General features: G+C 40.4%; 1 protein-coding gene across 3 annotated transcripts in view; it reads right to left on the bottom strand.

The window, feature by feature from the left end:
* Positions 1 to 20,184, bottom strand: part of arhgef10la (Rho guanine nucleotide exchange factor (GEF) 10-like a) — a 310,750-nt gene that overhangs the window by 51,549 nt on the left and 239,017 nt on the right. For all 3 annotated transcript variants that reach the window (XM_036559119.1, XM_036559118.1, XM_036559117.1), the window contains one exon: positions 11,372 to 11,458. In XM_036559119.1, coding sequence (XP_036415012.1) covers positions 11,372 to 11,458 — 87 coding nt within the window. The remainder of the gene's footprint in view (positions 1 to 11,371; positions 11,459 to 20,184) is intronic.

Genomic DNA, 20,184 nt, shown 5'->3' on the forward strand with positions numbered 1-20,184 from the left:
CAGCCCTAAATCCTCCAATTACAGGACTCAACACAAAAACAACAATGAGATTCACAAGCTCACACGATTAACACACAGGGAGAGAGAGAGAGAGAGAGAGAGAGAGAGAGAGAGAGAGAGAGAGATGGAGCCAGGGAAAGGAACATAGGAGGAGATAGAGAAAAAGAAAGATAGAATACATACATACTATATATATATATAGGAGTCATTCTAGCATTTACAGATATAGTACACTTGAAAAACATGTTAGGGTTACAATTTATTTATATTTTAAAATAAAACAATAAGTTATTTTAACAGTTACACCTTCTTGAGACTCAATTTAGCAATATTAGTTTTTAAATCAATCATATAGAATTCCAAGCACCACAGAAGAGCTCGTCCTCACAGTCATGTGTGAAGGCGGAGGCCACATTTTGAGGTAAGAAAACATGTTTTTCTACCATTTTAACTGCAATAATCTATACATGACTATGAAACTATGACTATGATTTGAATGACATAAAGAAACAAATGCCAAATAAATATTATAAAATATATAATGAAAGTTGTTGTCCCCAGGAGTCGTGTCACTGGTGTTACTGCGTAACAAAAAATCTCTTATTTTGAAATAAAAGTCACAATGATGACATCACTTGACTTCTTTTACCTGTTTTCTGAGGATCTGTGAAGAAAAGCACATGGTGAGTCCACTGCGTCTTTCAGTTATCAGAGATTTTCTCATTCAGCTCATGATTTCATATGAAGCTTTTAGCTGAAGTCACTGGTGTGACCGACTTTATTCTGAGGTAACTGTGAAAAAATAGAATACAAATGGATTAAATTACATATTTTAGTGGATATTCCATGATTGACAACATGTGGTTTGATGCTCTGTAGCAGTTATTTTGTAAAATGCATTGTTCATTAAAATGTCTCTGGTGTTCCTTTATTATGTGGAACACCAATGAGGATCAGTAACACCAGTGACTCCTATGGAGAGACAGAAAAGTGGACGTTTCTGTAGAATGACCCAGCTATATATAAATGTTGTAATTACACTCATTGTCCATTTTATCAGCTCCACTCACCAGATAGTTTCACTCTCTAGTTCTGCAGTTACAGACTGTAGTCCATCTGTTTCTCTGCATACCTTGTTACCCTGTTCTTCAGTGGTCAGGGCCCCACAGGGTAGATATTATTTAGGTGGTGGGTCATTCTCAGCACTGCAGTAACACTGATGTGGTGGTGGCGTGTTAGTGTGTGTTGCGCTGGCATGAGTGGATCAGAAACAGCAGTGCTGTTCATAATAATACATATATAATACATATGTTTATATATAATTCATAATTATAATAATGGCTAAAGCTATCTGAACTGAGTGAACTGAGACAGAGTGTGAGACACAGAGAGAAACATTATTATTTTAATTATTGTTGTTAAATAAATGAACTTTATGACTGTAAATATGCTCATTATTAATATTGTTATTGTTGCTGATGTTTTTGTTAAATGTGTTGTTATTTTTATGCTTTTTTATAATTGTCCTCGATACAGTCATGCCAATAAAGCTGCTCTGAAATCAACTGAACTGAGAGAGAGATAAAGAGACTGAGGAAGAGAGAGTGGGAGAGAGAAAGAGAGAGACAGAGAGAGAGATAGATAAGGGGAGAGAGAGAGACAGCGAGAGAGAGATGTAAATGCACCCAGCTGGCCATGTTCATTTCCCACGGCTCATTAAAAGGGGCTTTGGCGTGTTTTTGGCTGTAATTTATTATTACCTGAGGAGCTTTGTCCTGAAGTGATCTGAGGGCGAGTGGAGTGAAGTGGAGTCTAATATCCACAGGAGAAGAACACAGCAGACAGAAGATGTTTCTGGACAGCGGAGATTCATGCGCGCACTGAGTCATGCTCTGCTCGTCCTAAATATAGTGTTTAGCCCTCTAAACTCCACTCCTAATTTGCATGCAATCATTTGTTTGATTTGTATCAGCGCGCAGGACGTGGACGGCCGGGGGACGAGAGAGAAAGCAAATAAGGCCCTGTTGCTCAGGCTGGGTTAGATAGGGCACAGCTATCTCAGCCCAAACCACTAAAAATAATCCAATCTCCACATTTCCTCTGCCCAGCTGCAACCTCGAGCGGCCCTCGGCCCACTCCCTCGCTCAGTGCCTGACTGACACCCACACACACGCACACACATACACACACACACATACACACACGCACACACACACACACACGCACGCTTGTTTTTATATCTTGATATCTTGTCAAGATGTAGGATGTGGGATATATATATATATATATATATATATATATATATATATATATATATGACACTATATAAGTATTTATATGTAATAACAGTTTGTCCCATAAAGTCAGAGACTGTCAAGAAGAACCTCACTGAGAAAAGAAAATAGACAAAAAAGGGAAAAAATTGCAAAATCAAACAAAAAAGCTACTCTAACCTCAAAACAATGGACTGACCACCCCAGAGTCCAAAACATCATTGAATGTGTTTGAGATTACTTAAATCACCAGAAACAGAAAATGCAGCCAACTTCTAAGACTGAACTTTAGAGACAAATATCCCTCCTAAAGAGAAAAAGTGGACATTGTAAACATTGAAAAAAAAAAAGTTTTGTTCTTTTTCTGATGCTGAACAATGAAGAACTCGTACTTAATGGCTATTTTGACTGGAAATATAAAAAAAATAAAAGAGTGGTCTCTGACTTTTGCACAGTACTGTATATGCAATAATAATATGCCATAACCATTACATATATATGTATGTAAGCATCTATATGTAAAACTAGAAACATGCATTTCCTGAAGGAATAGCAGAATGGCTGCATAACTTAAATGGTTCGCACTACTTGCTAGGTTGCTAGGTGGTTGCTATGGTATCCCAGGTGGTTGCTATGGTATCCCAGGTGGTTGCTATGGTATCCCAGGTGATTGCGAGGGCACTGCTAGGTGGTTGTTATGGTATCGCAGACAGTTGCTAACATGTTGCTAGGCCGTTGCTATGGTATCCCAGGTGGTTGCAAAGATGTTGCTAGGTAGTTGCCATGGTGTATGAGGTATTTCTTATGTCAATCATGGGGGGTTGCTAAGTGGTGGCTATGTGTTGTTGAATATGAATGTTAGTCTATATGAGGAACGAGGAATGAAAAGCCGACACACAGAGCAGTGCTGGTCAGTATGGCTGTGCATTAGAGCTTACGGGTCTGCCCTGAGTGAGGACATGAGTACTCACTCAGGGCAGATCCCTAGGCTCTAATCCACAGTCATACTGACCTGCACTACTCTATTTGTCGTTTTTTCATCCCTCGTTCCTCCCATAGCTTGGCGTCTGCCCTGAATGAGTACATGCAGTTTGGTGGCTGTCAGGAAAAAGAAAGACGAGGGTTCTTTGGGGGGCGAAAATGAATGGCACTCAATGGGAGGAACGAGTGCTTTGCAATGTGCAACTATAATTAAAACCACATGTATAACATAATGTCATCCATACTTATTACCTTTAAGTGCCTATGTGGAATAACAATTTTTAATGCCTGACCCAAAACCTGACCGTAAAGAAACACATTTGGTGTTTGGTTTTTATAAAAAGAAACATGGAGATTTTGACTTAACAAAGCAAACAAACAAAAACAGCCAGGACCATTCGGTAGGTCCTGTAGGTCAGTGCTGTCAAAGCCAGTATATTATTGTCTGGAAGATGTAAGAAAACAAACACAGACTCCCACACACACACACCAGCACACACACACCAGCACACACACACACACACACACACCAGCACACACACACACACACATGCTCCCCGGCTGCTTCCGCCCTCTTCGATTCAATCCAATTCCTCCTGAACTCAGTTGGATTACAGTCCCTTGACAAACTCATCAGTACTTGTTTAGAGAAATAGATATCTGGACTGGTGCCCTGGACTCATCTCTGTTTTTGGGCCAGAAAGCTGCGAAGGCTTCCCCTTAAGCTAATGCACTGCCAGCATTAATAAGGCTGGATTTGACTAAGAGAGCAGAAACAGGGCATGAGAGCAGGATCAGCCTGTACTTTATCTCTGCCTTTGTGCATAATGGACAAAAGCAAGAGTTCTTTTGTGTGTCTTTTTCTCTGATTGCTGTATATTTTTCCATCTCTCATTGCTGTAACCCACGAAAGAGGCCAAGACTGCAGAAGAGGGGGTGAGCATATCTTAACATGACGGGTTGCATTATTTAACCCTTAAAGGCACGGCTCCAAACCTCTAAACTCTTAAAAGTTTTTGGATCAACTTTACGTCTTTACGTGAGATTTCATTCCTATGATTTGACAAGATATACAGATATAAGAGTGGGACTTGTCCAGCATCAGGCTATGTGCAGTCATCACCTCACATATTCCAGCACATCTATGGTGATACAAAACAACAGCAATCAACCAGAAAGCTGGATTCACATAAAAAACAACCAACACTGCAGCACCTTCACTATTCTCGCTTTTCACGTGACATCACACTGTAGAGTCGCCACCATTTTGAGGACCGAATCAGGGAGCGACTGCGCTGCACAGTGACTTTAATTAGCTGTGCTTTGTGAATGATTCACCTGCAAGACGCGACAGAAGCTGAGAGATGAGAGACACACAGACCTTAATTCAGTGTTTTCACTCCAGGTGTGGAGCCACTGCACTGTATAAGTCATAAATAGAAGTTAAAAAAAACCTGAAATTATGAATTGAAGAAACAAGCTTTTTTAAATCATAGCCAATATATGCACAAATTAAAACATTGCACATCATCAGTTTGAGGCAATGCAGCCGGGAGAGCACAGGTCTCGGTCCACTTCAACCGAACCCTGGTTCAGTTCACTGCTGGTGGGAACGCAGTCTATGGTAAAACGAGTGAATTTCTCATTGACAAAGCTTTTTCCTTCTCTTCCAGCAGCAGGTTGGTGCTGTACCGTCAGCATAATCTGCCTGATTTAATGTCTCCCTCTTTCCAGACGCTCATTTGCTCCTGTTTCTGCTGCTGTAAGTAAAACAGTGAAGAACCGTGTTTGACTTCAGCTCATGGATCCAAGCGTATTATTGGCCGAGCATCAGCGACTGCGGTTAGTCGGTGGTCAGTGTTTACAATTGATAAACTAATCCTAAAGAAGCAGATATAAAGGAAGGTTTATCATTATTGTTGATTGACGCCAAAAGCACGGTGAGCGGAGTGTGTTGGTTTGGCTGTTTCAAATCAATCACAAAAACCCTCAAACTAAAGAGAAGTCTCGAGACTAAAGCCAGTGGAGTATTTTCAGCGAAAACTCGATGTACTGCAGCTCTAAATCACAGTCCACATCCATCTCATATATTTCTAACCTTTCTGCCTTTTCCCCTTTTTTAACATCTGCAAATAACTCGAAATTTGGGACCTGCGATTGAACCAAAGGGGACCATCTGACCTTTTTCTGGCTTTGATTCTCAGGTTTTCAGTGTCAGCACTTAAGAAAATAAAAAGAAAATCGTTTTTTAAAGTTGATTTTAGTTTTCTGTGGGCCGCTGTGCTTTGCAGGTGGGCCTTGGGGTGAAAAAGTTTGAGACTCCCCCGCATTAGTTGTACGTTATATGATGTACGTTAGCTGTCAGTAACCTCCCCAGCGTGAATTCTCCTGACTCTCCTGATTACCCACCACAGGACTGATAGGACATGTATACTGTACTTTCGGCTCAGGCTATAGATTCATTCTAAACACACTCACTGCCCAGACTAATGGTTTTAAACAGTTTGCTTAGTTTCCTGATTGATTATGGTTGAGTTAGTGTTATTATTGTGGGTGCAGGAAACGATTGGTTTTGACATTCTTTGACATCAAAACAAACAAAGTCAGAAGAGGAGACTCAAATCTGTCCATGCAGAATGTAAACTGCTTGTACACAATGTAAGTAACCATGTGATTAATATATATATAATTACAGTTAATATATAATTATATATTTAATTACAGTTAATTAGTATGGAAACACGACAATAACTCTTAGACTGGACTTCAAAAAACACTATAGTCAAACAAATTAGAGCTCCAGTAAACATCTAAACTACTTCAATGTCAAATGATCAATGAACAAAGCTGGTCCAAGTCTATAAAGCGTGTTGGGGGGGGGGCGCAATCTACACATCTCAGCAGACACACTGGTGCACTAGTAAAAATCAATATTATAATTAGTATCTGAGGCTGAGAGGATGAGAGAGAGAGAGAGAGAGAGAGAGAGAGGGGAAGGGAGGAAGAGGAAAAAATAGAGAGAAAGCAAAATAGAGAATGAGAGAGCGATAGAGAGTGAGAGAGAGCAAGAGATCGAACAAATAGGAAGAGGATAAGAGAGAGAGAGGAAGACAGAGAGAAAGAAAAAGAGAAAGAAAAAAATTGAGAGAAAAACAAATAGAAAGAAAGAGAATAAGAAAAAAGTGGTAGAAAGGGAAGGAGAGAAAAAAGAAGAAGGAAAAGAAAATGAGAGAGAGAGAGAGAGAGAGAGAGAGAGAGAGAGAGAGAAAGAGAACAAAAAAAGAGAGAGAACAAAAAGGTAGGGGTAGATAGAGAGACAGAAGAGATAAATAGAGAAAAAGAAAGAAAAAGATGGAAAGAAAGAAACAACTACGAATGAGAGAGGAAAGATAAAGAGAGAGTGAGAGAGAAAGAGAGAGAGGGAGAGAGAGAGAGAAAGAGAGAGAGGGAGAACGAGAGAGAGAAAGAGAGAGGGAGAGAGGTAGAGAAAGAAAGAGAGAGCAAAAGAGAGAGAAAGAGAGAGAGGGCGAATGAGAGAGAGAGAAAGAGAGAGGGAGAGAGGGAGAGAAAGAAAGAGAGAGCAAAAGAGAGAAGAGAGAGAGAGGGAGAACGAGAGAGAGAGAAAGAGAGAGGGAGAGGTAGAGAAAGAAAGAGAGAGAGAGAGAGAGAGAGGGAGAACGAGAGAGAGAGAGCGAGAGAAAGAGAGAGAGAGAGGGAGAACGAGAGAGGGAGAGAGATAGAGGGAGAGGTAGAGAAAGAAAGAGAGAGCAAAAGAGAGAGAAGAGAGAGAGAGAGAGAGAGGGAGGGAGATAGAGAGAGGCAGACAGAGAGGCAGACAGAGAGAGAGAGAGAGAGAGAGAGAGAGAGGGAGAGAGAGAGGGAGAGAGAGATAAGAGGCTGAGACAGAGGCTGCCTCGCTGCCATGGACCGATAATAAACAATGTCATTAATGTGATCAAAGCTAAGAGAAAAACTCCCATGAGCCCCTCGCGTGTGTTGTGATTAGCGTCATCCCTCATCGTGCAGCTCGGCGTGGAGCCTCAGTCTGACGCCGGAGTGGAAACCGTCGCATTTCTCTCTCGGTGAATTACAGAGTTCAGAGGTGGCAAATGACTGTCATCTGTGCTTCTTCCACAGTTTATCCAACAGGTCGGAAAACGGAGGGAAATCACACCTGTCGTCACTTAGGGGGCTTCGATTTACTCAGAGGATGAACTGTAGATTCTTACAGTGCTGTATAACAGTCCTGTATAACAGTCCTGTATAACCGTCCTGTATAACAGTCCTGTATAACAGTCCTATAACATTCCTTAACGACTTCACACCTGTAATGTTCCTGTAAACTCTTACAAGTAAGGCTCTTAAATGGCTCTAGGCTTGAAAGTACAGTTCTAGGAAAAACCTTTGTGGTACAGAACCTTCACATTACAATTCATTTACAGCAAGTGTTCTTTAAAGAATCACCCATTAAAAGGTTCCATGAACACTTTACCTGCTACATAACGCTGACTTAACCATGCCATATGCACATCATGGCAAATGTCTTATGCTAGTATAAACTATTATGACAGATTTTGTCCAGTAATATAACAGGGTCATGTCATCATTACCGGAAACTGTTATGACAATCTGGAGAACCTGTTGAGGTGATTGTTTTTCCTCTGGTTTTATATTAAGCTGATTTCATTTAATAGTCTATTCAGGGGATCTTAACTCTATGTAGTAGTTATGTATGTACAGTGATGGTTAAAGCTTTGTAGTGGTAAATTATAGCATTCCTTAATCTGTATAGATATTCATAATAGATTAACGTTAGCACCTTCTTACACGAAGCTGAAGTTATTCGCCAGCTTCTTGTTCAAATTTTCCCGTTCCACCTCAAATGGGGATGCTTTCACTTTCTAGTCCCTGAAGCTGCACCATTTAAGGTGGAACGGGAAAATTTGAACAAGAAGCTGCGAATAGGAAGCCAACTTCAGCTTCTGTGTTTTGGGGGTTTATTTTATTTTTATGTGTATTAAGATTAGAAGTGATTCACACGTTGATGGATTTGCTGATGTGTCTGATTGTGTTTCTCATGCTAAACTTGGTTTTTATCGTCAGGTGCAGACTGAATACTTTCCTGCTGGTCCGGACGGCTAATTATCACGATCAGTTATTAAAGTAATAAAAGTTACCGAGAGCAGATCCGTGCAGCCTGGATTAATCTGTGTCTGAGGATTATAACAAAACAGATTTGGTTAAAATTGGTTGAGTAATAAGGAAGTTGTGGCTGATTTAATCCTGAGACTCTTCGTCTCTCAATACGAGTGAATTTGTTCACAAGCGGATCTTGACCTCTCCAACATGGCGGACGCTCAGACGTATCACCTCAGATAGAGAACAACAGACAACGCGGCATCTAGGTATGGATATCTATGGTTTGAGAGACATTTCACAAGAAACTGCTCTACTTGTGGAAAAGTTTCCTGCCGGAGATGTGAGAAAAGCGGCTGTAGCTGAGCTAAAGCTCAAAGCAGAGCAAAGCATTTTCGTTTATGTTATATTTTATCCTATACTAGTTCAGCAGCACATACTGAGACATATTTACAGCCAAAACGGTAAAATGGACACAAAATGTTGTGGCTCCCAAGGTGGTTTGATTTTTGTTGAAAGGTCAAAATGGCTCTTCTTAACATTTGGGTTGACGACCCCTGGTGTAGAGCCAAACATGAACTGCTTTGGGGTCCCTGAGGACTGGCTTGGGAACCACTAAAGACCAAATGTAGTTCTTCTATGGCATAAAATACTGAGTGTAGTACAGAGCCTTTTAGTACACTATAGTAAACTATAGTAATTGTTCTGATATACTATACGTTGCCTATAGGAAACCTACTTAAACTCATGCAAGATTATTATACACCTTTTTTAATAGTTTTGGGAAAGGAATCTGTATTTGAGACAGCACTCAAAATGTGGGATAAAAGTATGTAGGAGCTGCACAACATTTCCCTGCTATAAAATATGCATTAAAACAGGAGTAAAATGAAGCACGCGGCATAAAACGCTGAATTACTCATTCTAAATGGCTCGCACTGGGCCTCATCTAGATATCCCTATAAGCTTCACTGAGTCTGTAGAAATCAGTCGAACAGATTTTGACCTGCAGGCATGTATTTAGCTTCGCAATATTCAGGCTGGCTGCTAACGCAACAGAAAGAGGAAGCAGAACACCAGTTTAATCCGTCCACATATCATTTCCCTCCAAATCCCCACCATATCTCGCAGATCCAGTCCAGAGTCTACCCCCGCTGCTCTTTATTACATCCCCAAAAAACAATTAGCTCAAAGACACAGAGAAGGGCATCCTATTGCGTCCAAGAGGCCTCCAATTGGATTGGTCCACCTGCTTTGGGGGATTACATGATAAACTGCTCACTGCAGCAGCAAGAATGGAAAGAAAGAAGAGATGAAAGTCGAAAAAAGTGATTTTACTGGGTTATAAAATGGACGGCTTGATGTTTTAGAGAGATCTCTATGAGGACGTTCATCTAAATCCACAGGATTTGAACTACTTTTCTTGAATAGGCACTCTCACTGATAGAAATCATGACCTAAATATCATAACTCAGAGGCCTGTTTTAGTGTTATTAATCAGTTTAAAGAACATTTCAGCATATTTCTGACTCATGCTGTGTTAAAGTGACAGTAAATTCAAGTTTAGTTTGTTCCCTCTGCTAATGTAGTCTACATTTTTGACATCTGATGTTTGCTTCCATAGGTTTGGGCTGGAACGACAAGGCTAATGTAGCTAGTAATAGAAGTTGGTATGTCTCAATCCAGCTTTTTCGTCCCCTGATCAGAGTATTTGTATGCTGATTATTTGCAGATACCAATCCAATCTGATCTTAGAGTTTTCAAAGACCAAACAGCAACACTGTTTAGATAAAATATGGCTGTTGTCGGAAGAAAACCTCGTAACCCCAAACTGGTAACTTTACAGGAGAAGGAAAAAACTACTTTACTTTTAATGTAAATAAATGGAACCAGATGTTTTTCCAAGTCATTTTGGGTCGTTTCTTTTTGTTCAATCATCATGAAATTTACACAGAATGTAAAGAGCAACAGGGATTTTCAAAGTATGTCAAAAACTGAAAAATGAGTTTTTTTTCCGACAATAGCGATATGTTTTGTTCATTTTCACTTCAGGGAATTATTTATGGTCAAATTAACTTGAACCATTTAAGGCAACAGGTTTCCTCAAACCATTTGCGTTGACTTAACTCATCAGGGTAGATAACAGTGTCAGACTTAAGCAACAGAACACCTGAGGTTGTGTTTTAGTGAAATAACATCACGGCTGTGATTTGGTCGCCGTAGATCATCACAGCCGTGATGTTATTGGCGATAACACACTCCTCGAGTGCTCTATTGCTTTAATACAACAGTTAAATAAATACAGTAATAAATTAATAAACTGGGCCGTGAACGCGGCGTTTAATATGTTTTAATGTTCGCAGTTCCTTCACCAAATTATAGTTCCTTAACAAGCAGCTCGTTGCTACGTCAGAGTAACGAGCTCCGCCCACTCACTGCACAGCCGGCAGTTCGTTCTCCAGCTCCACACAGACCAACTGACAGTTTGGGATTTTAGTGTCATCTCATCTTCAGAGTCTGACCAAATCGGCTGTCGGTCAAATGTGATCTTAAAAGTGTCCATTTTCTGTTTGTGGCAAAGTAAGAAGTAAAAACGTTCAAATGTCTTGAGCGTCTCCTACAGCTGTCAAAATCGTTGCTTAGCAACAGCGTCTCAGTGGAGTGATACAGTGTTTGTGAATAAACCATGATGTTATGGTGAAATAACAGCACAGTTAGAACGGCTCTCAACCAATCAGCTCGCGTGTCTGGAACTAACTGTTGCACAAAGCAGCAGAAACCACATAAGGAAATCTATTTGATCTAAGTACTGAAGTATAAGCTTCCATTAACAACTACATAAGCTACACAGCTCAAGTGCAAAACTAAACCAAACAGTCTTGGCTGACTGACCCCCGATCTTTCGCTTGTAGAGTATGCTGTGTGTTGGAATGTTATTTCGATATAGGATACATCAGTGAAGAGTTTTACTTTCCACTTACCCAGAGGTAGCCTTGAGGGAGGGAAGTGCTCGCCGCAGAGAAGCCCAGCAGAGCGCATTGGACTGGATTGTGAAGAGCAGCCTCCAGCTAAAAAAGAGAAATCCATGCTTAATTATGTTCAAAGTAGGCCATACCTTCAGACGTCCAATAAAACATCTCCAAATTCACTGCACAAGTGACTTCACACAAGATTAAAATCAGCCAGTGTGTCTGAGAGCGTTCTAAGACCAGCTACTGCACCATCAAATACACGCCTGCTGATTCGGCCCAGCAGTGAAACGCACTCAAAATACACAACAATGTACACTGACCATCAATGTATGATGGGGGGTGAATGATTTCCACTGTCACTGTTCAAATAAGTAAGAAAAAATGGCTGTAAATGATTTGTTAATATAAAAAAACTATTTGCTAAAACTTTGGGTATATTTAGCTCAAACATTCACCTTGAACTTGAGCTTGAATAGAGATTTGACTTTCTTCCAAACTACTGTTAAAAGCCCACATTGAAAGGTTTTTGGTCTAAAGGTGCTTTAAACACCAGGGGCTGGGTTTGTGCTTGGCTAAGCCCTGCCTCACACCACGCAGGGCTTAAAGGGGAATTTTTCAAAATTGCTGCATAATTCATTGGTTGTGATGTAATCAAAGACATTTGGGTTTCTCTGCAGTGGTGAAAGAAACCAGTGGATGCAATGCCTACAACTCAAATATAGGCATTTCGCTTACTATCCAAAACCACCAGTAAACCTTCAACGTGTCTTCTGAGTTTTTACATGCAATTTGCTAACAGTAAAATAGTGGTAAATGTAGAAAAACAGTTTTCTTTGCTGACTATTTTGCCTTACAAATCCCTGCAAGTACCTGTCTGCCATGAATGTATTTTTAAAAAATACGTTAAAGGCCAAAATCTTTTCAAAAATATCATAAAACAGTGTCTCAGTCATCAGGCAGTGAATTCATAACCATTTCACCTAGTAACTTTCTGTGAGGGAGCTTTTAGAGGTGGACGTCTGGTTCCTATCACCACCACTGTGAACAATTCTGACGTTAAGTTTCACATCAAACCTTTCGACTGTGTTTACATCTTAACCATTCGTTATGCAGAAATCTTTGAATTCTACTTTACAGTTACACCTAGAAAGTTACCAGTAACCGGCCCATAAAGGGTGGAGTGCAGGCATCACAACAGGTGTGGGGTATCAATAAAGCAATAAACCACGAGAGACTGTGTGCAGAAACTGCAATAAACAATTCTCCTACCAAGAAGCGTAATTTTTTTTAGGGTGCATGTCTGTTGCATCTCGTTCTGGACGGCAGAACGAGAACTTTCAGTAGTGCATCACTGTATAATGGAGTCATTTCATGCATGTTTACATTTTTTGTTACTTAATAATCAAAATATCAAAATATAGCACAGTTTAATACCGAAACCTTCATCTTATCCATGGGTTTCAGTCTCTTCATTTTTCTGTTGTGGCTGCCATATTTGGGACCGAATTTCTGGCTTCTCTGCTCCGCTTGAACGTAACTAGAGGTGAAAGATGGCTAAAATTCCTCTCCTTACTCTGGAAGAGAAAAACATGACCTCGACAGAGTCGATAAAACAGGCTGTGATCAGTTTCTCCTGAACTCCTGATCCCACTTAAACTGGCGGAAAGATACCAGATTTGTGTTTTCCTGACATATTTATCTCATACTCAGCCCCTCTCCCTATTATTATAAATGTTTATAAAGCATTTAAAAGCACAGAAGCCCACCAGCTCTTCACGTCAGGGTGGGTAAAGGATCCCATGGTGTTGCATAAAGAGGAGAAACACTCTGTCATCATAGGAGGGTAACAACATCAGCTAATTAACACAGATGTGATCAATGCTGGCCTTTAGATAACTTTAGCTGATGTTAACAGCTGAGAGATGAACAGTCGCCCCCTAACGGAGCTGCAGACCGCCGGTATAACTTCACTCTCTGTTTCTGGAGATGTTCTCCTACAGCTACGTTCGGGCTTTCCTTTCAAAATCTCTTCGAACATGGAGGGTTTTGGATCAGTCACTTCTAATTTTTGTACAGAAACATCAGCCCAAATGTTTATGAGTCTCAGCAACGTGAAATTATGACAAATGTCGAGTTGGATTGACGTAAAAGTTCCATGAATTCCAATCTGGCTGTTCAGACGTGAGTCGCGTTGCCGCAGATCGGATACGTATCGAATTTCAGTGCCACATATGAAAGCGTCTCAAATCGGAATCGAAAATGTCAGATTCAGTGTGTTTATCGTTCACACTGAACACACAGACACACATCTGTGTCACACATGAAGAAAAAGATCAGATTTGGGCCACTTTTACCTGCGGTGTGAACAAAGCATAAGAGTTTAGGTGAGTAATTTACAACGAAGATGTTGCGACAGAAACTATCCATTTTACTTATTTATTTTTGTTTGTTTGTTTTTTTAATTATTGTTTTTGCACATCCTATTCAGTTTTCCTTAAAATTAGCCTGGTTGGTCATTAATAAGTTGCAATAGTCTAAACGAGCGGCTCTCAAACCAGTCCTCATGGTACCCTAGAGGGTCCACAACTGGCTATATTTCAACAGAAGGACCAAAAACGTGGACTGTGGAGGCCCTGAGGGGCAGTTTAGGAACACTTGTCTAAATTACAAACTGACCTGCTATTTTTTATTAAAAACAATTAGAAAAGCTAGGTGTCTCTAAACTTTTGATGTACATTGTATACTCAAGCTACCGATGCATCTGCGTCACTTGGCGTCATGCTAGTCTATATTGGTCGGCGCACAGGCCTCATGGTGGGCTATGAATACTCTCCCAGTGGCAAATACAGCCTTTGTTAGCATACACTGCTATTCAGACGAGGCCAAATTTAAAAACGAGCTCCACTCACATGTGTTCTGCACAGTCTAATTTTTGAGCAGGAAAAAAAAATTGTATTCGAGCCAACGGTGCGAAGGCATTTTGAGTAGGAGGTGGTGATAATGGTGGGCCTGCGAGGCTTTCACAGCGGCTAAGCGGAGAGTTCTGGAAAAGGGAGCGCTGAAAGGCTGGTCACAGCGCTCTCCCGCTGTGCCGCCTGCAGAAAGTGCATGGCCCCCTCACCCCATAAGTGCGCCATTCACTGCTGAAACTCCATGCCACTCCACGCCGCCGGCCACTGAAAATGGCAGCGGTTGGGTGTGTTTACAGGCAATATGGGCCGCCAAGCTCTAAACGTTGTTTTTAAAGTTGCTGCCGTTGTTTTTTTCTCCCCCCATTTCCCTGACTCATGCTCTCCTCTTCCGAGTGGGCGTTAGGGCACCGTCACCAATGCCATGTACGAGGAGGCATCTGCACAGTTTCAGATGCGTCGGTTTCAAAGCCAAAAAAAGCAGCCAGAAATCAGAATCAGAGACAAAATTCTTCTGGGGATTTTTGCAACGCTCAGTTTCATGCTCATTATCGAGTCTCGTTTAGTATCATGAGTAGGCTTTTGTCTAAATAATGATTTATTTAGCAAATTGTTGTTATTGAGAATCACATATTTAAGCAATGCTTTGGCCAAAAATCACAGTTTTTCACAGTGGTTTTAAGAAAATGGACAAGCATGGACAATATTCCAGTTTTAAGGCTTCTTATGTCCATTTTCATAGACAGCAGTGTGTCACATAGTGTCAGAAACCACATGAGCAAGTCTATTTGAGATTAATTAACAACTAGACATAGTTGCTTTTTGCAGTTTGCACAACAGCAGTGCTAAATAAGCTTTCATTTCTTCCTAACTACATTAGCATCATGGCCCTAGTCCAAAACTACTGAAATAGCCTCGTAGGGGTGCAACGATGCAAAAATTTCACGATTCAATATGTTTTGCTGCTTTTGCATCACAATATAATATGTTTTCAATACAGATTTAGAAATGAATGCAAACTTAACTTCTGCATTTATTTATTTTTAAGTGATTCTGAATTATTTTTCCCCTAAAACACTTGTTGAAAGGATAACTGACACCAGTCATTTTCTTAGAAGACATAAAATAAATAAAAAATATAAACAAAAGTGTGAGATGTATTTTGCATGCTGCAAATAATGTTTCCAGCATATAAGTGTCTTATCACGCCTCATAATAATACAAGTAAACAAAACTCTGCTCCGGTTTTTGAGACATTTGGGTGAGTCTTCATAAATGACCCCGGCACACTGTCACCGTCCAGTCCACCACTTGTTGCCTGTCAATGTTGTACTCAACAGGAAAACAAAGCATTCCCAAACAGGAAATAAGCACGAGTGCACGTCACTTTTCCCAGCCAAAGCTTATTTTATCCACATGCCATTTTAAACAGCTTAGCTCATCAACCATCCAAGGTACCCGATGCTGAAGCGAGCTTCTTATCTGAACTCTCCTCAGACACCAGAGTGCAACTGCTGCACCATTTAAGGTGGAACAAAAAATTAGAGAATAAGACGCTAACTTTGTGCAGCTTTGTGCACGGTAGCCAAACCCAACCCTTTTTCCAGTCCCAAGAGCTGCACAGCTACGTTCACGGGTAAAGAATTTAGGACTGTGTTTAACAGCACTCTAGAAAGCATTTCCATTATCACGTATTTAATAGTATGAAGTGTATTTGATACACATCGTCCACGGTCTCGCAACCCCCATATCGAAAATAAAAAAATATCAACATGTGTCTCGTTACATCCCTAATGTCCTGTATAAAAATTGGTGCTTTGAGGCAACGTATATGCGCCAAGGGGGCTCGTCCATTTAAGCAAATTAAGCACAGCTAAAATAAAATAAGAATAAAAGCATATTTATTTCAGAACTGTAATCCATTCATAACATTTTTTGAGTCTCTCCGTATTTGACGGGCCAAAATAATGCAGTTTTCTCCACTGACCGTGTGGTTTTCTTGAAACCCTACTGAGTCTTCCTTGAATGGCAAAGATGCATCTAGTCAGTTGTGTAATTTACTTCTAGTACTATATTTGAAGACTTTGACTCAACTATGTGGAAAACCACACTCTCAGCTCAATGTCACTACAGCAAGCAGCACTAAGGTAAGTTAACTTTATCTAGTTTACTGCACAAGCTAACACTTATAATAAGTTATATAATGTCTAAAGATAAATAACATTACAGAATAAAGCTAAGATCATCTGCAAGTTAATTAAGTTAACTTTAATAACTTTAGACTGATAAATGTGAAACATATATATATATATATATATATATATATATATATATATATATATATATATATATATACATATATATATATCATCCGAACATCCGAACATTTTAATGCACAATTACCATTAATTAACTGAATTTAACATACTGGGAAAAATATAACAGAAAATATCAGAAAATATAACCTGTGCAAAAGTTATGGCACATTTAAAAACTACAACACATAGAAATTGCGCAATAACATTTGCAGAAAAATGACATATTCATGTAACATAAATTGTAATTTGACTGGAGTGTTTATACTTTTGCATATGACTGTGTACAGAAATTGCCACAAAGCCAGGGTAGAGCTGGAGCCAGAGCAAGCGAATCTCTAACAGAAGACTCTATAAGCTGTTTCCTCAGAGGGGAGGCAATGTGGCATCCTGGCCGATCAACAGCATTTGGGATGAGGTTCAAATCTGTGTACAGCTGGTTTTTTGTACCAAGCAAACAGCACCAGTTGGTGAAGCTGGTACTCGTGTAAATGAGCAACACAGAATATGACTAGAAAATCAATAAAAACAATAAACAGCCACAAAAATAAAATATCCCTATGATGTAAATAAAAGTACAGGGTGTTTATGATAATATAGATCAGATGGGATGTGATGATAACAGGGGCAAATGTGTAAGGATTCTATTAGGGAATAGTTTCATCTGTTCACGTTCTGCATCATCCATTCCACACCATAAACGGACAAAAAGGAACATTGTGTGAAATGTGGTAAATATGAAAGAGAGGACAGAGTAACAGCCTGTTTAATTAAGAAATGAGCATCTCATAAATTCAGGTCCAAAGAAGATAAGAACACACTGAGAATCGTAGCTTCATCTGCTGGCCTCTACAGTACAGTGCGAAAGTCAGAGACCACTCTATGTCTGTTTCATTTCCAGTCAAAACAACCAATAAATACAAGTTATTAATTTTTCAGCTTAAGGGAAAAAAGCAGAAAACATACATTTAACAGAAAATTACACAGAAGCTTGAATGACTAAATATATATATATATATATATATATATATATATATATATATATATATTTTAAGACTTGCTTTCAGTTATCTGCAGGGATATTTTTCCAAACCTCCAAAGTTCGGTCTTAGACGTTGGTTCGATTTTCTGCTTCTCATGATTGAAGTAATCCCAAACACATTCAGTGATGTTCTGGACTCACGTGGTCAGTCCATTTATTTATTTATTTTTTTTTGACTATTTCCTTTTCTTAGTAACGGCTTATTTACAGCTACACATCCTTTCAGACCCATAGCGTCTTCTTTTTTGACTGGAAGTTAAATAAATGAAGGGCGGTCACTGACTTTTGCATAGAACTGTATATGGACATTTCCAATATAATTTCCTTAGGAGGTCTTCTTCTTCTTATGTAATCACATTTGTATACAAAAGTTTGGGGACCCCTGGTTAAATTACACGTTGATTTTCTAAGTGAAAAATTAACACATACATCCTCTACAGACAACAGACCTCACATTTTAATGCACAATTACTGTGTATTTGCTGGATTTAACATATTGGGGTAAAAAATAAACACAAAACATGGCCTGTTCAAAAGTTATGGCACATTTTAGTTTTTTATATGTTAAACTCAGCAACTAAGTAGAAATTGTGCACTAAAATTTCTAGAAAAATGTCATATTTGATTGTGTTCCCTGTAGAGGATGGGTTCACTTATTTTCAAGTGTCCAAACTTTTGCACATGACTTTGTTGTAAACAGAAAATGGAACAAGGGAAAGAAAAAGAAAGAAAAAAAAGAGATTTGGTGGTGTATGTAGTCCTGGTTTATAAATAAATAAACAGGCAAATAAATAAAGAGAATAAAATAGCAATTACATTCAGAAACACTGTGGTTAGCGAGTAGCTCGCTGGATTTAGAGCCAGTGATACCGGCCAGGATTTGCAGCTCACAAACAGCATGCGCTTGGTTATATTTCATGAGAGAACGCAGCCTGAGCAAAGTGGCAGACGGCACATGTAATTGCGCTGGGGGGGTTTAGGGAAGGAGGTTGGTATCTATGAAGCTTTAATGCCATTTAATGTTGCCACCGAGTAAAGTGAGCATCAATCACTGCTAATTTATTACATCTATCACCCCCCCTGCCCCTCCCTACCCGGAACGCGGGCACGTCCTAATACAAACACGCCGAAAATAACGCCAGCCAGATGATGACTGCCTCGGCCCATCTGTCCAACCAGAGCGCTGACTCCCCTCCGCTTTCCTTCCTCATCGATTCGCGCTCGTCCAGCACATTCTGTCTTCCTGCCTGCCTCGTTTTTATCTCGTCCTCGCCTTTGCGAAACTAAAGGACAGATATGTTTAATTGGTAATTAAACGACAGTCGTAACAAGAGCGCATATGGCGGCCTGCAGGCGGTAGGGGATCCGGGCTGGTGGAACTGGGAGACCGGGCCTGCAGCCGTCCAAATCGCCCCAGACAGCGCGGAGGCAATCTTCTCAGGTGGAGATTGCTTTGTTTTTTTGACCGGTCTCCAGTGAATAGCGAGTGCCACTGCCTAGATATCTACTCAATCTGGAATCCCCGGCGACTCCCATGCGGACTATATGATTCCCTCTCCAGCAAATGTATTCTGGATTCTCAAAGGGCATCCCGCTAGACTTGCTATCGAGGTGCGGTGGTAATATAGTGATATAGTGGCTCTAATGCTTGAATCAATCTCAGCTACAATGGATGTTCTTTCTTTCCCCCCTCACAATGTAGAACTGCAAATGTGCCGCATGATCTAATGCGCTTGCAACCACGGTCTGTCAAGGCAGAGTGCCACGTCCTTGCATTTATATTCTATAGCTCTGACCCGGCACTCTTAAATGGGTGGCACCTATTGTCTGAGAATCCGCACTGAAAACACTAGCAATGTAAGTGAAACATATGGAGGCGTATAGGTGCATAATGAAGGCCAAAAGAGCCTTGCTGCAAGTGAAACGCATCAGAATGCGCAGTCAGAGACTCGAGCCATAGTGCATCCGTTGCTATTTACATGTCAACATGACGTTCCATTCCAGCAAGTCGATGTTGGCCTTGTGGGGCACGCTTCCTCCCCGAAACCCATCTGCTGCTCTTTCAGCTGCACGAACAACATTGAAAAGACAGCAAGAGGAGGGAAAGCAGGTGAGTAAATGGAGGTGAGATTTGATGGAGCGCTGGCGACGCAGCTGGGGAAGCAGCGAGGGCCGGGCCAGGTGAGAGCTAATTAAAGAGAGATTTGTTGATGCAGAGAGAGGCCAGTCTCCCAGCTGCCGGTCCCCGTGACCCAGTGACCTACAAGGGATTCGACCCACCCACTTCCCCCCCAAGGGTGGCGGCCCATATGCCGGATCCAGGTGGCAATTATATTTTCCATAGTCTAACACACTGAAATATACCAAGTAGGACAGGACTCACATACAGATGAGGACTAGCCGTCCCGTCATGTCGGACGATTCATCTGCATGGAAATGATTAGAATTTGCACATCTGTAGATGCACATAATTCAGCGACAGAATTGGTGGTAATGATGAACTTTATGGATTACTTTGTATTTCATGGTATTTTTGAAAAATGAACAAATGTTTTG

Source organism: Colossoma macropomum, unplaced genomic scaffold, assembly GCF_904425465.1.
Source record: "Colossoma macropomum unplaced genomic scaffold, Colossoma_macropomum, whole genome shotgun sequence".
NCBI classification, from domain to species: domain Eukaryota; kingdom Metazoa; phylum Chordata; class Actinopteri; order Characiformes; family Serrasalmidae; genus Colossoma; species Colossoma macropomum.